At 40.1% G+C, this 15,324-nt stretch overlaps 1 protein-coding gene across 5 annotated transcripts in view; it reads left to right on the plus strand.

The window, feature by feature from the left end:
• The window catches only part of ADAM12 (ADAM metallopeptidase domain 12), a 319,646-nt gene that overhangs the window by 270,209 nt on the left and 34,113 nt on the right, over positions 1–15,324 (plus strand). For all 5 annotated transcript variants that reach the window (XR_010589306.1, XM_042855394.2, XM_005281905.5 and 2 more), the window contains 3 exons: positions 9,254–9,362; positions 9,459–9,657; positions 13,077–13,154. Coding sequence is in view for 4 of the 5 variants with exons in the window: in XM_042855394.2 (XP_042711328.2) it covers positions 9,254–9,362; positions 9,459–9,657; positions 13,077–13,154 (386 nt within the window). In the remaining variant the exon portion in view is untranslated. The remainder of the gene's footprint in view (positions 1–9,253; positions 9,363–9,458; positions 9,658–13,076; positions 13,155–15,324) is intronic.

The raw sequence follows: 15,324 nt of genomic DNA on the forward strand, positions 1-15,324 counted from the left end.
CCATCTTCATTTCCTGAGGAAGAGGTTCCTCTGGAAGCTCCATTGCTCAATGCCAGTTTTCTCACTAACGTCTTTAAAAATTCTGTCCAACGTGGGCTGTGCTGCATTGCAAGCCTACAGCAGAGAGGAGCTACTAGGGCACATTTATTGGGAAAACGGTCTGAGATCTTGTTGAGCCCAGGGCCCAGTTGGTCATGAAACACCTTACCTGGAATTACCTCATTTGTCTCATGATGAGTTTCAATAACATGGGCATGCACATGCACACCCACACCCGTGCCAGGTCTGCACTAGAACAATGGCTCTCTGAATTACAGCAACAGACAGAAATGGTGCAGCTAAACCGGAGGGAATAACAGTATAAGGTTTTTATGGTAGGGTGATAAAACCCCTTGAGACGTTTAGCATTTGTGACGTTGCACGGTTGCTAGCTGCTGCTGTATTAATTCTCCTACTGTGGTTGCCCCTACAATGTGAACGGCCCTCTCTCTTATTCTTGCAAGCTACCATAGACATTTCTGAGGGAGAAGGAGAGGAGATTGCCAAACCCAAATCGAGGGGTCTGATTCTGATCTCACTAACACCTTTGTAAATCAGAAATAACTCCACTGAAGTCACAGAGTTACAGTGGTGTAAATCCTCTCCAGGTAAGATCAGAATCTGCCTCCTTTTCCCCATGAGAATATGTCAAACAGCCTGAGTCTTTCTTCCTAAATGAAATTACTGATACCTTGTATGGTTGTGGCTTCAATAGCTGTGTTATTTTTAAGGCACAAGGCCTGTACTGTACCTACTCCTGAATACAGTTGTGTTTGTGAGAATCAGGGCGAGATCCTCAGTTGGTGTAAAATGACAAAGCTTCATTGATTTCACAGGATCTACCCCAGTTTAGACCAGCTGGCCCACAGCTTTTAAATAATTGTTGAATCAAAGCTCCAACAGCGAAGGAAACAAAAAAAGGTCCTATATATATATATATATGAGTACAGCAGTTGGAGTGAGTTTGAGGGCTGGATATGTGGCGTAGCCTCCAACTAGACCCCACTTAACTACACTGGAGAGGCACATTTTGGGCAGAGAGTGGTGATTCATAATAAGCATCAGTGAAAACTGGAGTATGGTTAACCAGAACACTGTATATTCTAGGTACTTAGAGGGCCCTGGTTACTGTAGTAGTGAGTGCCTTATAATCTTTTTTTGAGGTAGGAAAGTGCTGTTATCCCCATTGTTCAGGTGGGGTACTGAGATACACACAGACCATAAGTAAAATGACTAGAATGAACCAGGCTTTTAAAAGCATCTAGATGATTTAGGAGCTTTAGTCCCAATTTTAATAGTAACTTCGGCATTTGGCAGCTTAAGTCCCTTTGACTTTCAGTGACATTAAGCTCCTAAGGGTATGTCTACACTGCAAAAGAAAAAAAAACGTGGCAGTGAGTCTCAGAGCTTGAGTTTACAGACTCAGGCTTGCAGGGCTTGTGCTATGGTGCTAAAAGTAGCAATAGACCCGGGCTCAAGACTTGCTGCCCTGGGTTTATTTTTTGCAGTGTAGATATATACTCTGTGCTTAACTCACTTATGAAAACGGGATTTAGGCCCTGAGCCACTTTTGAAAATTCTACCCTAAGTGACTTGCCCAAGGTGTCACAGAAAGTCTGAGGCAGAGCAGTAAATAGAACGTTGTCTCCCAGATTAGTATCTAACCACAGGATCATCTGTCCTCTATGCTATTAAGTGGAAAATGGGAGCAAGGTAGAGCAGAATTACAGTAGAGAGAGAAGGAGAACCAAGCAAGGATGTTAATCAGTGAAGAATTATAGCAGAGTTGGAAATATTTACCATTTACCATTATAAATAGCAGTAATGTAATGCTGGCACAAAACAGTTTCTCTTAGAGCCTGACATTTTTATATTAACCTTAAAACAACAGATGTGTAGCTTGACTCTTTTATAGCAAAACCAGATTTTACACTTGATTGTACAGCAAAACTCCCAGCTGGTGCCAATGGATCTCAGATGTGTGAGTTGAGAGCAATTTTTTCCCCTTTGATTCAATGCCATGTAAGAAAGTGAAGTTTCAGTGGCCTCGACTACACAAAAAAGTTAGGTTGACCCAGCTACCTCACTCAGAGGTGTGAAAAATCCACACCGCTGAGCAGCGTAGTTAAACCAACCTAACCCTGGTGTAAACAGCAGTAGGTTGATGGAAGAATTCTTCTGTCGACCTAGCTATCCTTCTCAGAGGGGTGAATCTTGATGGGAGAACCTCTCCCGTCAGCATAGTTAGTGTCTACCCTGAAGTGCTACAGTGCTGCGGCAATGTTTCAAGTGTAGACAAGCCCAGTGTTTTCTTTTGTTCTTTTTATACCGCAGTAAGGTGGGAATCATAAAAATACTTCCTGTAAAACAAAATGAGCCTGAAGATTCTACGATGCTTTTCTTAGCCACATCTTTATAATAGTAACAGCACCTTAAAATGCATAAATTTCACATTTGAACCTAAACTGTAATAATTATAAAAAAAAAACTCTACTTTAGCCAGAGAGAAACACAGACCCTAGTTCACTCTCTCACTTGCACACATCACCTGCTCTTCTTTTTCTTCCCAAGAAGCGAGTTGGAATAACAGGAAGTCATGTGGGATAAAGCATAGTAAGGTTTCCTGTATAAATATATTCAAGTCCTTGGTCTGAGTGTCCTTCGTACATGTTTCCTTACAAAGGCCCAGTAACACCCTCCCCCCCATGATAAATGTTGACCCTACCTTTGTAGTTAAAGAAAAGCCATGAGAGATATTTAAGTTTGTTTAAATTAGGAAGAGCAATGAGAATCTGTTTCAGGGAAAGAAGAACTACACTCTACCATGTTTCTTCATTGCTTCAAGCAGATAAGTCCAGTTCACATGGAGAAGTACTTCTCATGACCCTGCCACGGACACCCAATAAATCCAGCAATATTTTAGGGTTGAGCATTAATTATACCAGGATATCATCTTTCTTAAAATAATTTGGCATGTTTTCCCAGAGTCCATTTAATCTTTGTAAATTAAGTAACCCAAGACCAAATCCTAGTCCACTGTGTATCCAGGAGTATCCAGGAGTGGCGGGAGCGCTACCGCCGCTTGTTGGGGGTAGAAGTTTTTTTGTTGGCGGGAGAGCTCTCTCCTGCCGACAAACAGCGGCTACACTGCACGCCTTTTAGCTGCATAGTGTAGACATAGCCTAAGACAGCACCTGAATGACAATTTAGCATTAGAGCTACCAAACAAAGAAAGTAAGGGGCTGTTTGGAAGATAAAGAGCAGGAAGGAGTCTTGCAATACTCATTGAGACCCCAAACCATTTCTTTCCATCAGTCTTTTGCCCGCAGGAGCACAGATCATAGACCGATGTGCAACCGAAGACTGCAGTGATGTTAAATAATCCGAGTGTCTGAAAGAGAAGTCCAAGCAGCCTCCTACCTCACACCTAGACACACTTGGGAAAAGTGCATAACCTCTTGGATGCTCCAAGTCCTCCACAGCTAGAGTTTGGTCCTAAATCAAGGCCACTTACAAAACATATGTTTTGTGTTTCACCAAGTCTTTGGCTGGACAGAGAACACCTCTGCTGGTGGAATAAAAGAATACATAGGGAACAGTCTAAAAATAACAGTAAACTTGTTAAAGAGCATCCCCTCTGTGCTCTGCCCCTAGTACACACAAGATTTTTCTCCTATTTCACTCTTGCATGTATAAGTGACAAGGTTGGGGAGGTAGAATCTTCAAAAGAGCTCCGTGTAGCTCAAAAGCTTGTCTCTCTCACCAACAGAAGTTGGTCCAATAAAAGATATTACCTCACCCACCTTCTCTAATATCCTGGGACCCACACGGCTACAGCAACACTGCATACTCTTGCATGTGTGTCACTTTAAATACTAAAAGGGTAAAATGCTTCTACTTGACACATTTTTTTACATTTCTAATTCTAAAAAGTCATATTGCCATTGATTTGACCTATCGACGGTAATATGACTGAAGGATACATCAATCGTAAATGCCTTTGTATAATGTCTGCTGCTCCATTGGCATTTTCTGGAAAAGCCAGATATGCAGATAAAACTATTGAAAAGAGACAAATTATTGATTTCCTGGGCATGGGGGGGGGGGAATGTTAACCTTTAGATTGCTGGCATTTTCTACACTGACAGGCAAATGAATCTTTAAGAAGAGAGAGTGAGTGAGTGAGTGAGTGTGTGTGTGTGTGTGTGTGTGTGTGTGTGTGTGTGTGTGTGATTGTGCAGCCGAGTGACACATGGCCTTCTTGTTGGATGGAGTCTGTCTGCTGGTGCTATACCCAGCCATTGCAAGTAACAGGGAGTATCATCTGAGCTCGTACCCCGTTGGTATGAGAGAAGGAGGGGAGGGGGGCTTTGCTAGATGACCATTCATTCCCTATGAGGAATCTGTGACTCTACAACATGCTTCGCTCCCTGGTGCTGGTGTCCTCCAGGACATACTGCAGTGCTCATCTGCTTCCCGGCCTTTTCCAGGCATGGTATAAATGAGGGCTTTGGGGAGCCAATTGCAGGCACTGGCTTTTTAATAATTTGAGGGCAGTTGACTTTGTGCTGCGGCAGTTTGGACAGCCGTGGTCATTTGTTTAGGAAGAGTTCTTCTGGTTGTATGTGTGTGTTTGCTATGGGTACCTATGGTCAAGGCAGGCGCTCTTAAGAGAAAAAAAAAAGAAAAAACCTACAGCAGCAAATCAAGATAAATTAGGACATTATAACACAGGTTGCCCCCATCGAAATTGGCTGTTTAAACTATGGTTAAATCATTTTACCTGGAACTCAGGTCTCAACAAGCTTTAAATTGATTTATATCTATCTGCATGACTGGTAAATACAAATGAACTTTATATAACCAAATTCACAAGTATTTGAACATGATAAAACGCGATCATCACAAATTTAGGGCCAGTTCCTCCAGTCCAACTAGAGCTACAAAGTTAGTATCAAGGCCAGATTGGGACTGGTTGGGACCCAGAGTGTTCCCCAGTGCAAAGCATAGCAGCTTAAAAATTGGGCTGTCTTACACAGACTGCCAGCAGCCCACCGGAGCTGCTCAGGCATCTAGGAATCACCCAGATGGACGGTTAGGGGCCAGTGATGCAGGCACTATATCAGCTCTGCACCACCAAACTATTCCCCCTATACAAAGAGACTTCTCCTCTGGCCAGATAAAGCAGGTTGAGGTCTGCCTTGGCACCACTGGAACAGCACAAAGCAGACTTAACAGGATGGAGAATCAAGACTTTAGCCTGCAAAACTTAGGATTCCTGCATGTCTTTCTTGTATTTATTTATACACTCTTACATGATTGATACTCATTAGTGTAGTGTCTGAGCATCAGGTCTCCCACTCACCCTATGGGGTTATTTTCCCCATTTGAGAGACAAGGAACAAACACAGAGAGATTAAATGTCTTGCCCAAGGTCCCACAGGAAGTCTGTGTCAACATTGGGAATTGAACCTACGTTTCTTGAGTCCCAGTCTAGTCCCTTAACAAGACCATCCTTCCCCTCCTTTCTACTTTTCATTCCAGCACGTGGTACTTCTGTGTTTGTAACCTCCCCTACTGTCAGCACTCACTCTCCTTCCCAGATTCTAACCCTCCTTCTTCTCCTGGATGGTATTTTAAGGTATTTTTTAATTAAAACAGGTCATAGAAGCATCTGAAACCACACAACATTTCTCTGTTTCTATATTATAACTAAAGAAATGAATTTATCAGTTCGCACATCTGAAAAAAAATATCTATCCAGGCTGACAACTTTAATGGCATGTTTTAACGTGATGTGATTTCAGATGGCTGATTTAATTCTTCGAAAAAAAGATTTGTATGGGAAAGGCTGATAGGACCTTAATTATAGGGTTGCAATGCTATAATTATCAATAGCAAAGTGAAATAAACTCCGCTCATCCAGATCAAGGAGCTTAATATTCACTGGAAATATTTGCACAAACCATTTTGTTTCTGCCTCTTGAAGTAGCAAAATAGAGAAAGACAGCACTTTCTGCTTCCGTTTGTGTGCTGAAATTGTGATAAATGGGCTTCTTCAAGAAACACAACATTATGATTTTCTTCCGTAAGTGTCCTTTGAAATCTTTCTTTTAACCCAGTAACTCCATCTGTTCACTTTCCTCATACATTTATATGTTTGCAGCTATAATAAAATCCAAAGCTGGTAAAAAGACCAATCTGGAGAAGGCTGCAGCCATCCGAATTCCAAGCCAATGGATGTTGTGCTTTCAATTAGGAGACAGAAACGTAGCGCTAGGCTTTGGTTTCCAGACTACAGTTGACCAGTGGGAGTCGGTTGCTTTTACATACAGAGTATTCAGAGCCTGGTAGGAATGGACTTTCTGTTCTCTAAAAGGTCTATTCTTTTAATAAGTAACATCAGTTGGAGTTGAACGTTCCTGATGCGCTAGAAGAGACAGATATGTCCCCTATCCAGCAAGGCCTCTTTTGTCATCTTTAATGTGCTTGCTGCTTACACATTTAAAAATATAGGTGGGTGTCCCACTCTAAAGGTTCAGTCAGAAAATAAAAATAAACACCAATCTGCTCTCCTTCATCCAGATTCTTATCCAAGTAATGGCCATTGCCTCAGTGAACCCTGATTGCTGGTCTTGAGGCAATGTATGCAAGCAATGCTTTTGCTTTTCTGGACCCACATACCATTCTGGTGCAAACATATCTGTGCTTTGGACTGCCAGAGTGAAGCATTCTCTTGATACATGCTCAGGGGAAGTGTTCATTACTGTAGTAATATAACATACTGTGTAAGAGGTTTCCCAGCTGAGAAGAAGAGACCAGAAGCAGGTGCACAAGATCTATTCAGTGCTGTATTCCTTAAGTCAGTTATGAAAGCTGGGGCTAAATAATTAAGTCTGTGCAGAGGTAAGAGGAAACAGAATTAGGTATACACCTCTACCTCGATATAATGCTGTCCTCGGGAGCCAAAAAATCTTACTGCGTTATAGGTGAAACCGCATTATATCAAACTTGCTTTGATCCACAGGAGTGCGCAGCCCCCCCCCCCCCCCGGAGCACTGCTTTACCACGTTATATCCGAATTCGTGTTATATCGGGTCGCTTTATATCAGGGTAGAGGTGTACTTGATTTTTTAGCTTATCTCCTCTTCTTCCCCATCCCACTTTCCCTCTCAAAAACCAGTCATAGCCTGTGCACGTTTTAATGTTTGATGCTGAATAGCCATTGGCCCTGAACTGAAAAGTCAAGAAGGAAACCACATAGAAAGTGAAATTTGCATTTTGGCTTTTATCTGGGTAGTTTCTTTTTCTAGATGCTTCAATCAATTTACAATTATTGCCCGTGGTTTTCTGAAAAAAGTGCAAGGATCCCGTGTGAGTCCTTTTTAATAGTCTCAGATTAGAGAAGTATCCTGAACTCAGCAAGCTTGATATTAATCATTCAAAGAATTTCAGGTGCTTGTCTTTCTCTCCAGGAGAGCAGCAGCTCATATTTTGTTCCCTCTATTCTGGGTTTTCCAGTTTCAATATGTAAAAAGTAAGAGGAAGGTGGGGAAGCCATCTAAAACCTCTCTTTAAGATTGCACATTTTGTCCATTGTAGCATTACCTTGCTGTTCAGTTAAGGATATTCTATTAGTCAAGCTTCTGACTGTGAAATGTAGATAATTAATTGAGGCTTTAATCTTTGCATTATTAGTGAAAAGATTCACACTAACTGTAACTCTTTTTATCATGTTTAATTTTATTCTCCAAGAGTATGAAACTCTTTTTTAACCTCCCTCTTTTAAAAGTTTTTCCCAAAAAGTGCAGGATTTTTACTATATACACATGCTTGGAAACAGCTCAAAACATTTGGCAATTGTAATGCTCACTAGGATATTCTGTTTCTGTTGTTAAGGATTAGGGACATAATGTGTTAAAATTGTAATATTCTCAGCCTGCAGGTTTTCAAATCATTTTGTTTTGTTCTTTCATTTTCCTGATCTGGACACAAGTCCAATGCTTGTTGGCTGTATTCTACACGAGGGCCTTTTTTGTTAAGGGCCACTGGCATAGCTACATCAATGCTATCAATGGTGTGAATGCTGGTGCAAGCAGAGGTCCAAGCATCTGCTTGAACTTTAACTACTGTGTCATCTAACTCTTCTCAGAGCAAGTTGTGGTGCTTGGAATGCCAGTAATGACTTGCATATGGTGTATGCCAATAATGACTTCTCCATGGGGCTAAACCTGTTTAACCTAGCAGATAAAAAAGGTGTAACAAGAACCAAATGGCTGGAAGTTAAAGCCATGCATTCAAATTAAGTATAAAGCATGAATGTCTAACAGTAAGCGCAATCACCATTGCAACAACCTATCAAGGGCAGTGGTGGATTTTCCATCTCTTGAAGTCTTCACATCAGAACTTGGGTGCTTTTCTAGAAGATAATGGTTTAGTCAAATACAAGTTATTGGGCTGAGTACAGAAGCAACTAGATTAAATTCTATGGTCTGTGTTATACAGGAGGTCAGACTAGGTGATCTAAAGCTCCAATCTGGCTTTAAAATCTATGAATCTGTGACCTGTCTATACAAGCATACCCACCTTTGCTATCACCAAAGAAGCTGCACTGGTGTTGGGAATTTTTTACATTAAAAAGGCTAGTGTAAATAAGGTGCAGGTGTCATGTAGCTTCATAGTCTCCTAACTCTGCCCCTTCATTAGAGTATTACCCTTCCCTCAAACCAGTCCTTCCTCTTGTTTGGAATTTTTGAAGAACTGCATGTGTTTTATGAGCTCTTTACATATCCCTTTCTCCCCATTTCACTCAGTGACCTAGCACTTCTCTTTGGCTATTCTTTAGCTCTTAAGTTCTCACTTAGCTACTCTGAAGGGAAGAGAGCCAACTGGCAAACTATTCAAAATCTGTCTTAGCCAAACTAGTTACAATTGTTATGTCCTAGGAGGATATATGAGGGACACCATCTAGAAATCTTAAAGGAGAATTAAGCCTGCCATGTTTATCAATTAGCCTAGCCAAGAGAGACCACCAGCTGTGGACAACCCATACATTCAGGTTGCTCCGTTAGCAGGCTGAGCAAGCACAAGTGTTTTGCTGTGCTTTGTCTGTATGCAGGCTACATCTTACCTTCAACTACAACACCAGTGGAGCTCAAAGAAAATTATTAAGAACACTGCATCAGATGAAAGTCTTCATTTGTTTTTGTTTCAGGTGCTAAACCCGCCCCTGGGATCTGCTTTGAGAGAGTCAATTCTGCAGGTGATCCTTATGGCAACTGTGGCAAAGACGCCAAAAGTTCCTTTGCTAAATGTGAACCCAGGTAGGGTCTCTCTTTGTAACCAGAACAACTGACATTGCAACACAAGCCACAGTTTTTGGATATCTTTACAATTATTGAAATCATTTTTCCCTTCAGAGATGCTAAATGTGGAAAAATTCAGTGTCAAGGGGGAGCAAATCGACCTGTAATTGGTACCAATGCTGTTTCCATAGAAACAAATATCCCGCTGCAGGAAGGAGGCAAGATTCTATGTCGTGGTACCCATGTGTACTTGGGAGATGATATGCCTGATCCTGGTCTCGTTTTGGCAGGCACAAAATGTGAAGATGAAAAAGTAAGATTTAAAAATTACTCTCCAAGCAGCTAATTCTCAATATATAAAAGTGGAACTTTGCCATCCTTGTGTTTCAAATCTCTGTGTACTATGACAAGTGTCACTTTTTTATTATATTATATCTCATTGTCTTCCGTACCCTCATAATGAGCCAGATTTTTACCTACTCCTTCACTTTGCTTCTGTTTTTGAACCCACAGTTTTGCATGTAGAATGTAAATCACTTAGACATGATTTATGAGCACAGTCAAGTACTTTTTGTACAAATAGCAGAGATTTTACCTCCTGCAAAATAATTCCAGAAGCCAAAATAAAGGCCAAGTATTGAAAATCTGGCTAAGTATATTTATTGCTGGGAGCTATACCTGGACATTAGGATTGTAATTAATCAGGTTTGCATGTTGTCTTGATTCAAGATTTGTTGTTTACACTATTTTACAGAATTCATTTGTTAGGTCAAAAGATTTCCATACACAGGGTACTCAGGACTTCTTGAATGTTCTTTAGACCCATTCAGAGCAACCAGTTTGTGCTTAATGAAACATAAGATTCAAAATATGTGTCCATGAATTTTCAAACCAATATCCAAAACTTTCAGAGTCCAGGGAGTTTCTTGAGCTCTGCATCATTGCCGGGGCTTTTCCTGTGTAGAATTACAGGTGTGAGGCTAATAAGAATTGCAAAATTCTAATTAGCCTCACACCAGCTTTGGAATGTGTTCATGAGATTTTGCTAATCATTGCTCACACTTCCATTTTTCACTTCAGAAAAAAATGTTTATTGAAATTGAGGCAATTGCTAAGAAGAAAGGCAGCTTCTGCCTGCAAAGAATGGCCTTTCACTTTAAAGGGAAACATAAACCAATTGTTGTGCAGCCACCAAAGCAGATTTTTGCACACACACACTTGCGCGCACACACACACACACACATATTTCACAAGCATTGCTAATTGTCTTGCACATTTGTAGTACAGTTTCCATCTTGGCACCACATCCATAGTTTTGGGTGGAGAGGAAAAGAGCAGCGGGGGTAATGGGAGACAGAAGAGCCCTGGGGACGTTAGAATGCTGTGAATTTATTGGGGGAGGGAAGAATGGTGTCCTGGAACTACTGAGGAGGAGGGGGAAGGCATGCTAATGGAGGATTGTGGGCAGAAAGGAAAAAGGGGAAGAGCCTAGAAAAGTTTAGATAAGTTAAAATGGTCTATAAAATGGCTTTTCAAAGAGAAAACTAGTGAGGAATCCAGTGGTATAAAATCCCCCCATTCCAGTTCAGTAGTGAATATCTAATCTTTCTAATCTGTTTAATCGTATACATATACACACACTATTGAATATACAGCCTAATACTTATGAAATTGTATGTTTTACTTTCAAGGCATTAGCACATTTGTATTATGGATATGGAATATGAATTTAAATATTCTTGATTTTTTTTTATGCTGAAGATACACAGTTTAAAATGCAGCCATTTTAATGTGCTCAGAATTCTCTGTGCTAGTGCACTCTGAATATCTGAATTGTGAATACTGCTGTAATCAGAGCATATTCACTGCATGCATACACGTGGATGCCAATTCACTTTAATTTGTTTCCCGTTTTTCTTTCCCCCAGGGGATAACTGCCCTGATTAGACATCCCTTTTGTCTACTGCCATCACTTTTACCCAGCCTGCTGCTAATTATTGTGACTGCCTTGTAATCCTACTAAACTGAACTACAGAGTTAAAGGAGAGCAGAATTTATACACTGGGTTTTTTATTGTTGAGCTAGTATAGTAACAGTCATTCCAATCGTAATATTTTCTTCAGCTTGAATTGGATAACTTTTCATTACCATCAGTCACATCAGTCATTTCAGTTTGTATTGGTTGGTCCTTTTATTAGATGGTGCTAATCTTGCTTTATCCCAACTTTCAGCTGTGTGGGAAGAGTGACATTAACTCTCTGTAACGATTGCAAAACAAAGAATTTTGCATGTGATTATATGACAGTCTATATTTGTTAATTTCCACTTAACAAAAGGGTAAAAGCTCTTCCCCTAGGCTAATGCTAATTTGTAATTTCCTGTGAGATGATTATTTTACCTAATCTGCAACTCTATTTATAGTTGATTTAAAAAATAATTTAGCTTGAAAAAATTCAGTTAGAATCATTTAGATTTATCAGATGAGATGAAATTAGCCCCTCCCCCCAGCATTGATCAGTGTTCTTTTGAAACTACTCAGAAATTTCCAGACATCCTGGGCCAGCTCCTCCACTGGTGTAAATCAACATAGCGCCACGTAATGGTGTAAATTGAGCTATGTCAGTTTATACCAGCAGAGGATCCAATCTTTTAATTCAGGAAGTGGTCTGTTGGCTTGTGAGAATTCTAATACAGCCAGTTCAAGTACATGAAAGAATCCAGTTTGGCATGTTCATAGTTCTGGAAAAATAAGAACACAATTATTTAAATAATAAAGTGTTTTAGTAGTTGTTAATTTTCAAAAACTAAGGGTACATCTACACTACAGGGGGGAGTCGATTTAAGATACGCAAATTCAGCTACGTGAATAGCGTAGCTGAATTCGACGTATTGCAGCCGACTTACCCCGTTGTGAGGACGGCGGCAAAATCGACTTCTGCCGCTTTTTGTCGGCGGCGCTTACTACCACCTCCGCTGGTGGAGTTAGAGCGCCGATTCAGGGATTGATTGTCGCGTCCCAACGGGACGCGATAAATCGATCCCCGAGAGGTCGATTTCTACCCGCCGATTCAGGCGGGTAGTATAGACCAGACCTAAGAGACAAATCCTCACCTAGTGTAAACTGGTGTAGCTCCATTGAAGTCAGGATATAGCCTGCGATATCAAATAGATCTGAAATTCAATCTTGCAATACCCTGCATGCTAGTCAAGAGTGATACCAACCTTTACCCTGACCTGGGATTGAAGTGGATTTGAACCCAAAGGATTTACAAGGATGATAATTTAAAGGACATACTTTTTAAAAGTATTTAGGCATTGCTGAGCTCAGTGTCGCAATGCCTAACTGATTTAGGAACCTAAGTCTTGTTTTCAAAAGTGATTGAGGCATGTAGAAGCCCAAATGCCATTGACCGCCATGCTTGGAGCATAAGTGCCTAAATTCCTTTTGAAAATGAAACTTAGGCTCATGAATCAGTTACACATTGCAACACTGAGTGCAACAACACCTAAAAATCTGGGCCATAGGTTCTGATTCTGACCTCCCTTACATTGCTGTAAATCAGGGATAACTCCACTGGTGTGAAATCAGTTGCTGCATAGGCAAATCAGTAAAATTGCTAATGGAAAGGTGATAGATGAACAAATGTAGCTGTAAGGATGTAACAGTTTGCTGTGTGCACCCTAGGTATGTTTTTTTCAGCAACATTAAAGCTGTTCTTTCTCATTTTGCAGATCTGTCTTAACCGCCGGTGCCAAAATACTAGTATATTCGGTGTTCATGAATGTGCAACAAAATGCCATGGACGCGGAGTAAGTATTACAGAAACAATTTTTTGCAGTCAGTCAATACCCAGTTGAGCAATAAATCATTCATTTGTAACACCTCTGGAATCCATGATTCTTTGTAATATATCAGTCAAAGTCTTTTCAACATTTCACTCTAAAGATATTAATTTTCAGTGCCCTTTACACACTGCGAGAAATTAAATGTGATTTTTATTTAACAAAAAAATTGATCAAGTAGTAATTTATCTTTTTTTTAAATTAACATTCTGTGATTAAAAGGAATTGTGTCATCTTCAAAGTGATTTTAAGCCTACCCTTCCTTCATGAAGAATTTCCTATTAACATTTCAAACAAGTTGTTTCTCTGTGGTCCCAGCAGTGAGTTATAGTATGCATCTGAATTGAGATTTTTCAAAAAGCACTTCAAAAAGGATTAAAATTAAAAAAATAGCAAAACCATGGTGACTGCAGTGTGGGAATTACAGACAAGTCACCTTAACTTCAGTACCCAGAAAGATAATGAAGCAAATAATTAAGCAAATCAATTTGTGAACAATCTAGAAGATAATAAGGCTGTAAGATAATAAGGCTATAAGTAATAGCATGGATTTGTCAAGAACAAATCCTGTCAAACCAACCTAATAGCTTTTTTTGACAGAGTAACAAGCCTTGTGGATAGGGGAGAAGCAGTAGATGTGGTATATTTTGACTTCGGTAAGGCTTTTGATACTGTCTCACATGACCTTCTCATAAACAACTAGGGAAATAAAACCTAGAGGGAGCTACAATAAGGTGGGTGCATAACTGGTTGGAAAACCATTCCCACAGAGTAGTTATCGGTGGTTCATAGGCAAGCTGGAAGGGCAAATCAAGTGGGGTCCTGCAGGGATCAGTTCTGGGTCTGGTTCTGTTCTATATTTTCATCAGTGATTTAGATAATGGCATAGAGAGTACACTAATAAAGTTTGCAGATGATACCAAGCTGGGAGTGGTTGCAAATGCTTTGGAGGATATAATTAAAATTCAAAATGATCTGGACAAATTGGAGAAATGGTCTGAAGAAAATAGGATGAAAATTCATTATGAACAAATGCAAAGTACTCCACTTAGGAAGGAAGAATCAGCTGCGCACATACAAAATGGGAAATGACGGCTTAGGAAGGAGAACTCCAGAAAGGGATCTGGGGGTCATTAGAGGATGACAAGCTAAATATGAGACAACAGTGTAACACTGTTGCAAAAACAACAAACATGCTTCTGGAATGTATTAACAGGAGTGTTATTAAGCAAGACACAGGCAGTAATTCTTCTGCCCTACTCCAGGCTGATTAGGCCTCAACTGGAGTACTGTATCCATTTCTGGGTGCCACATTTCAGGAAAGATGTGGACTAATTGGAGAAAGTCCAGAGAAGAGCAACTATGGTCTAGAAAACATGACCTGTGAGGGAAGACTGAAAAAACTGAGAAGGGACATTATAACAGTTTTCAAGTACATAAAAGGTTGTTACAAGGAGGAAGGAGGAAAAATTGTTCTCCTTAAACTCTGAGGATAGCACAAGAAGAAATGGGCTTAAATTGCAGCAAAGGAGGTTTAGGTTGGGCATTAGGAAAAATTTCCTGTCAGGGTGATTAAGTACTGGAATAAATTGCCTAGGGAGGTTGTGGAATCTCCATCATTGGAGATTTTTAAGAGCAGATTACACAAACACCTGTCAGGGAGGGTCTAGATAATGCTTAGTCCTGCCGTGAGTGCAGGGGACTGGACTAGATGACCTTCTGAGGTCCCTTCCAGTCCTATGATTCTATGAAAGTTACATGAGATAGATTTAGATTTAAACCAGTTATGATAATCTATTTCAGTTCACAAAACTTTTTAGCAATAAAGAGCACCTAAATGCTTTTAAACACAATTTATTTTTCATAAAGGTGTTAATTATTTCAAACTACATCATTTTAATCTTGATGTGATGCACGATTGGTTCATTTGTTTCCGTGAAAGCCTGTGCCAACAGAAATCATGCTTCAAGAACTATAGGAACTAAAAATCCCTTTATATAATTAATAGATAATATTATAGCTTTTGTTTTGAGAAGATTTGCAGAATCAATGATAACATAACTTCAAGTGCTTGCTCATGTCGATTCCATTCTAGGTGAGTGCGCACCCACGTGCACAGTTGTCAGAGATTTTTGCC

Source organism: Chrysemys picta, chromosome 7, assembly GCF_011386835.1.
Source record: "Chrysemys picta bellii isolate R12L10 chromosome 7, ASM1138683v2, whole genome shotgun sequence".
In the NCBI taxonomy this organism is placed as follows: Eukaryota; Metazoa; Chordata; order Testudines; family Emydidae; genus Chrysemys; species Chrysemys picta.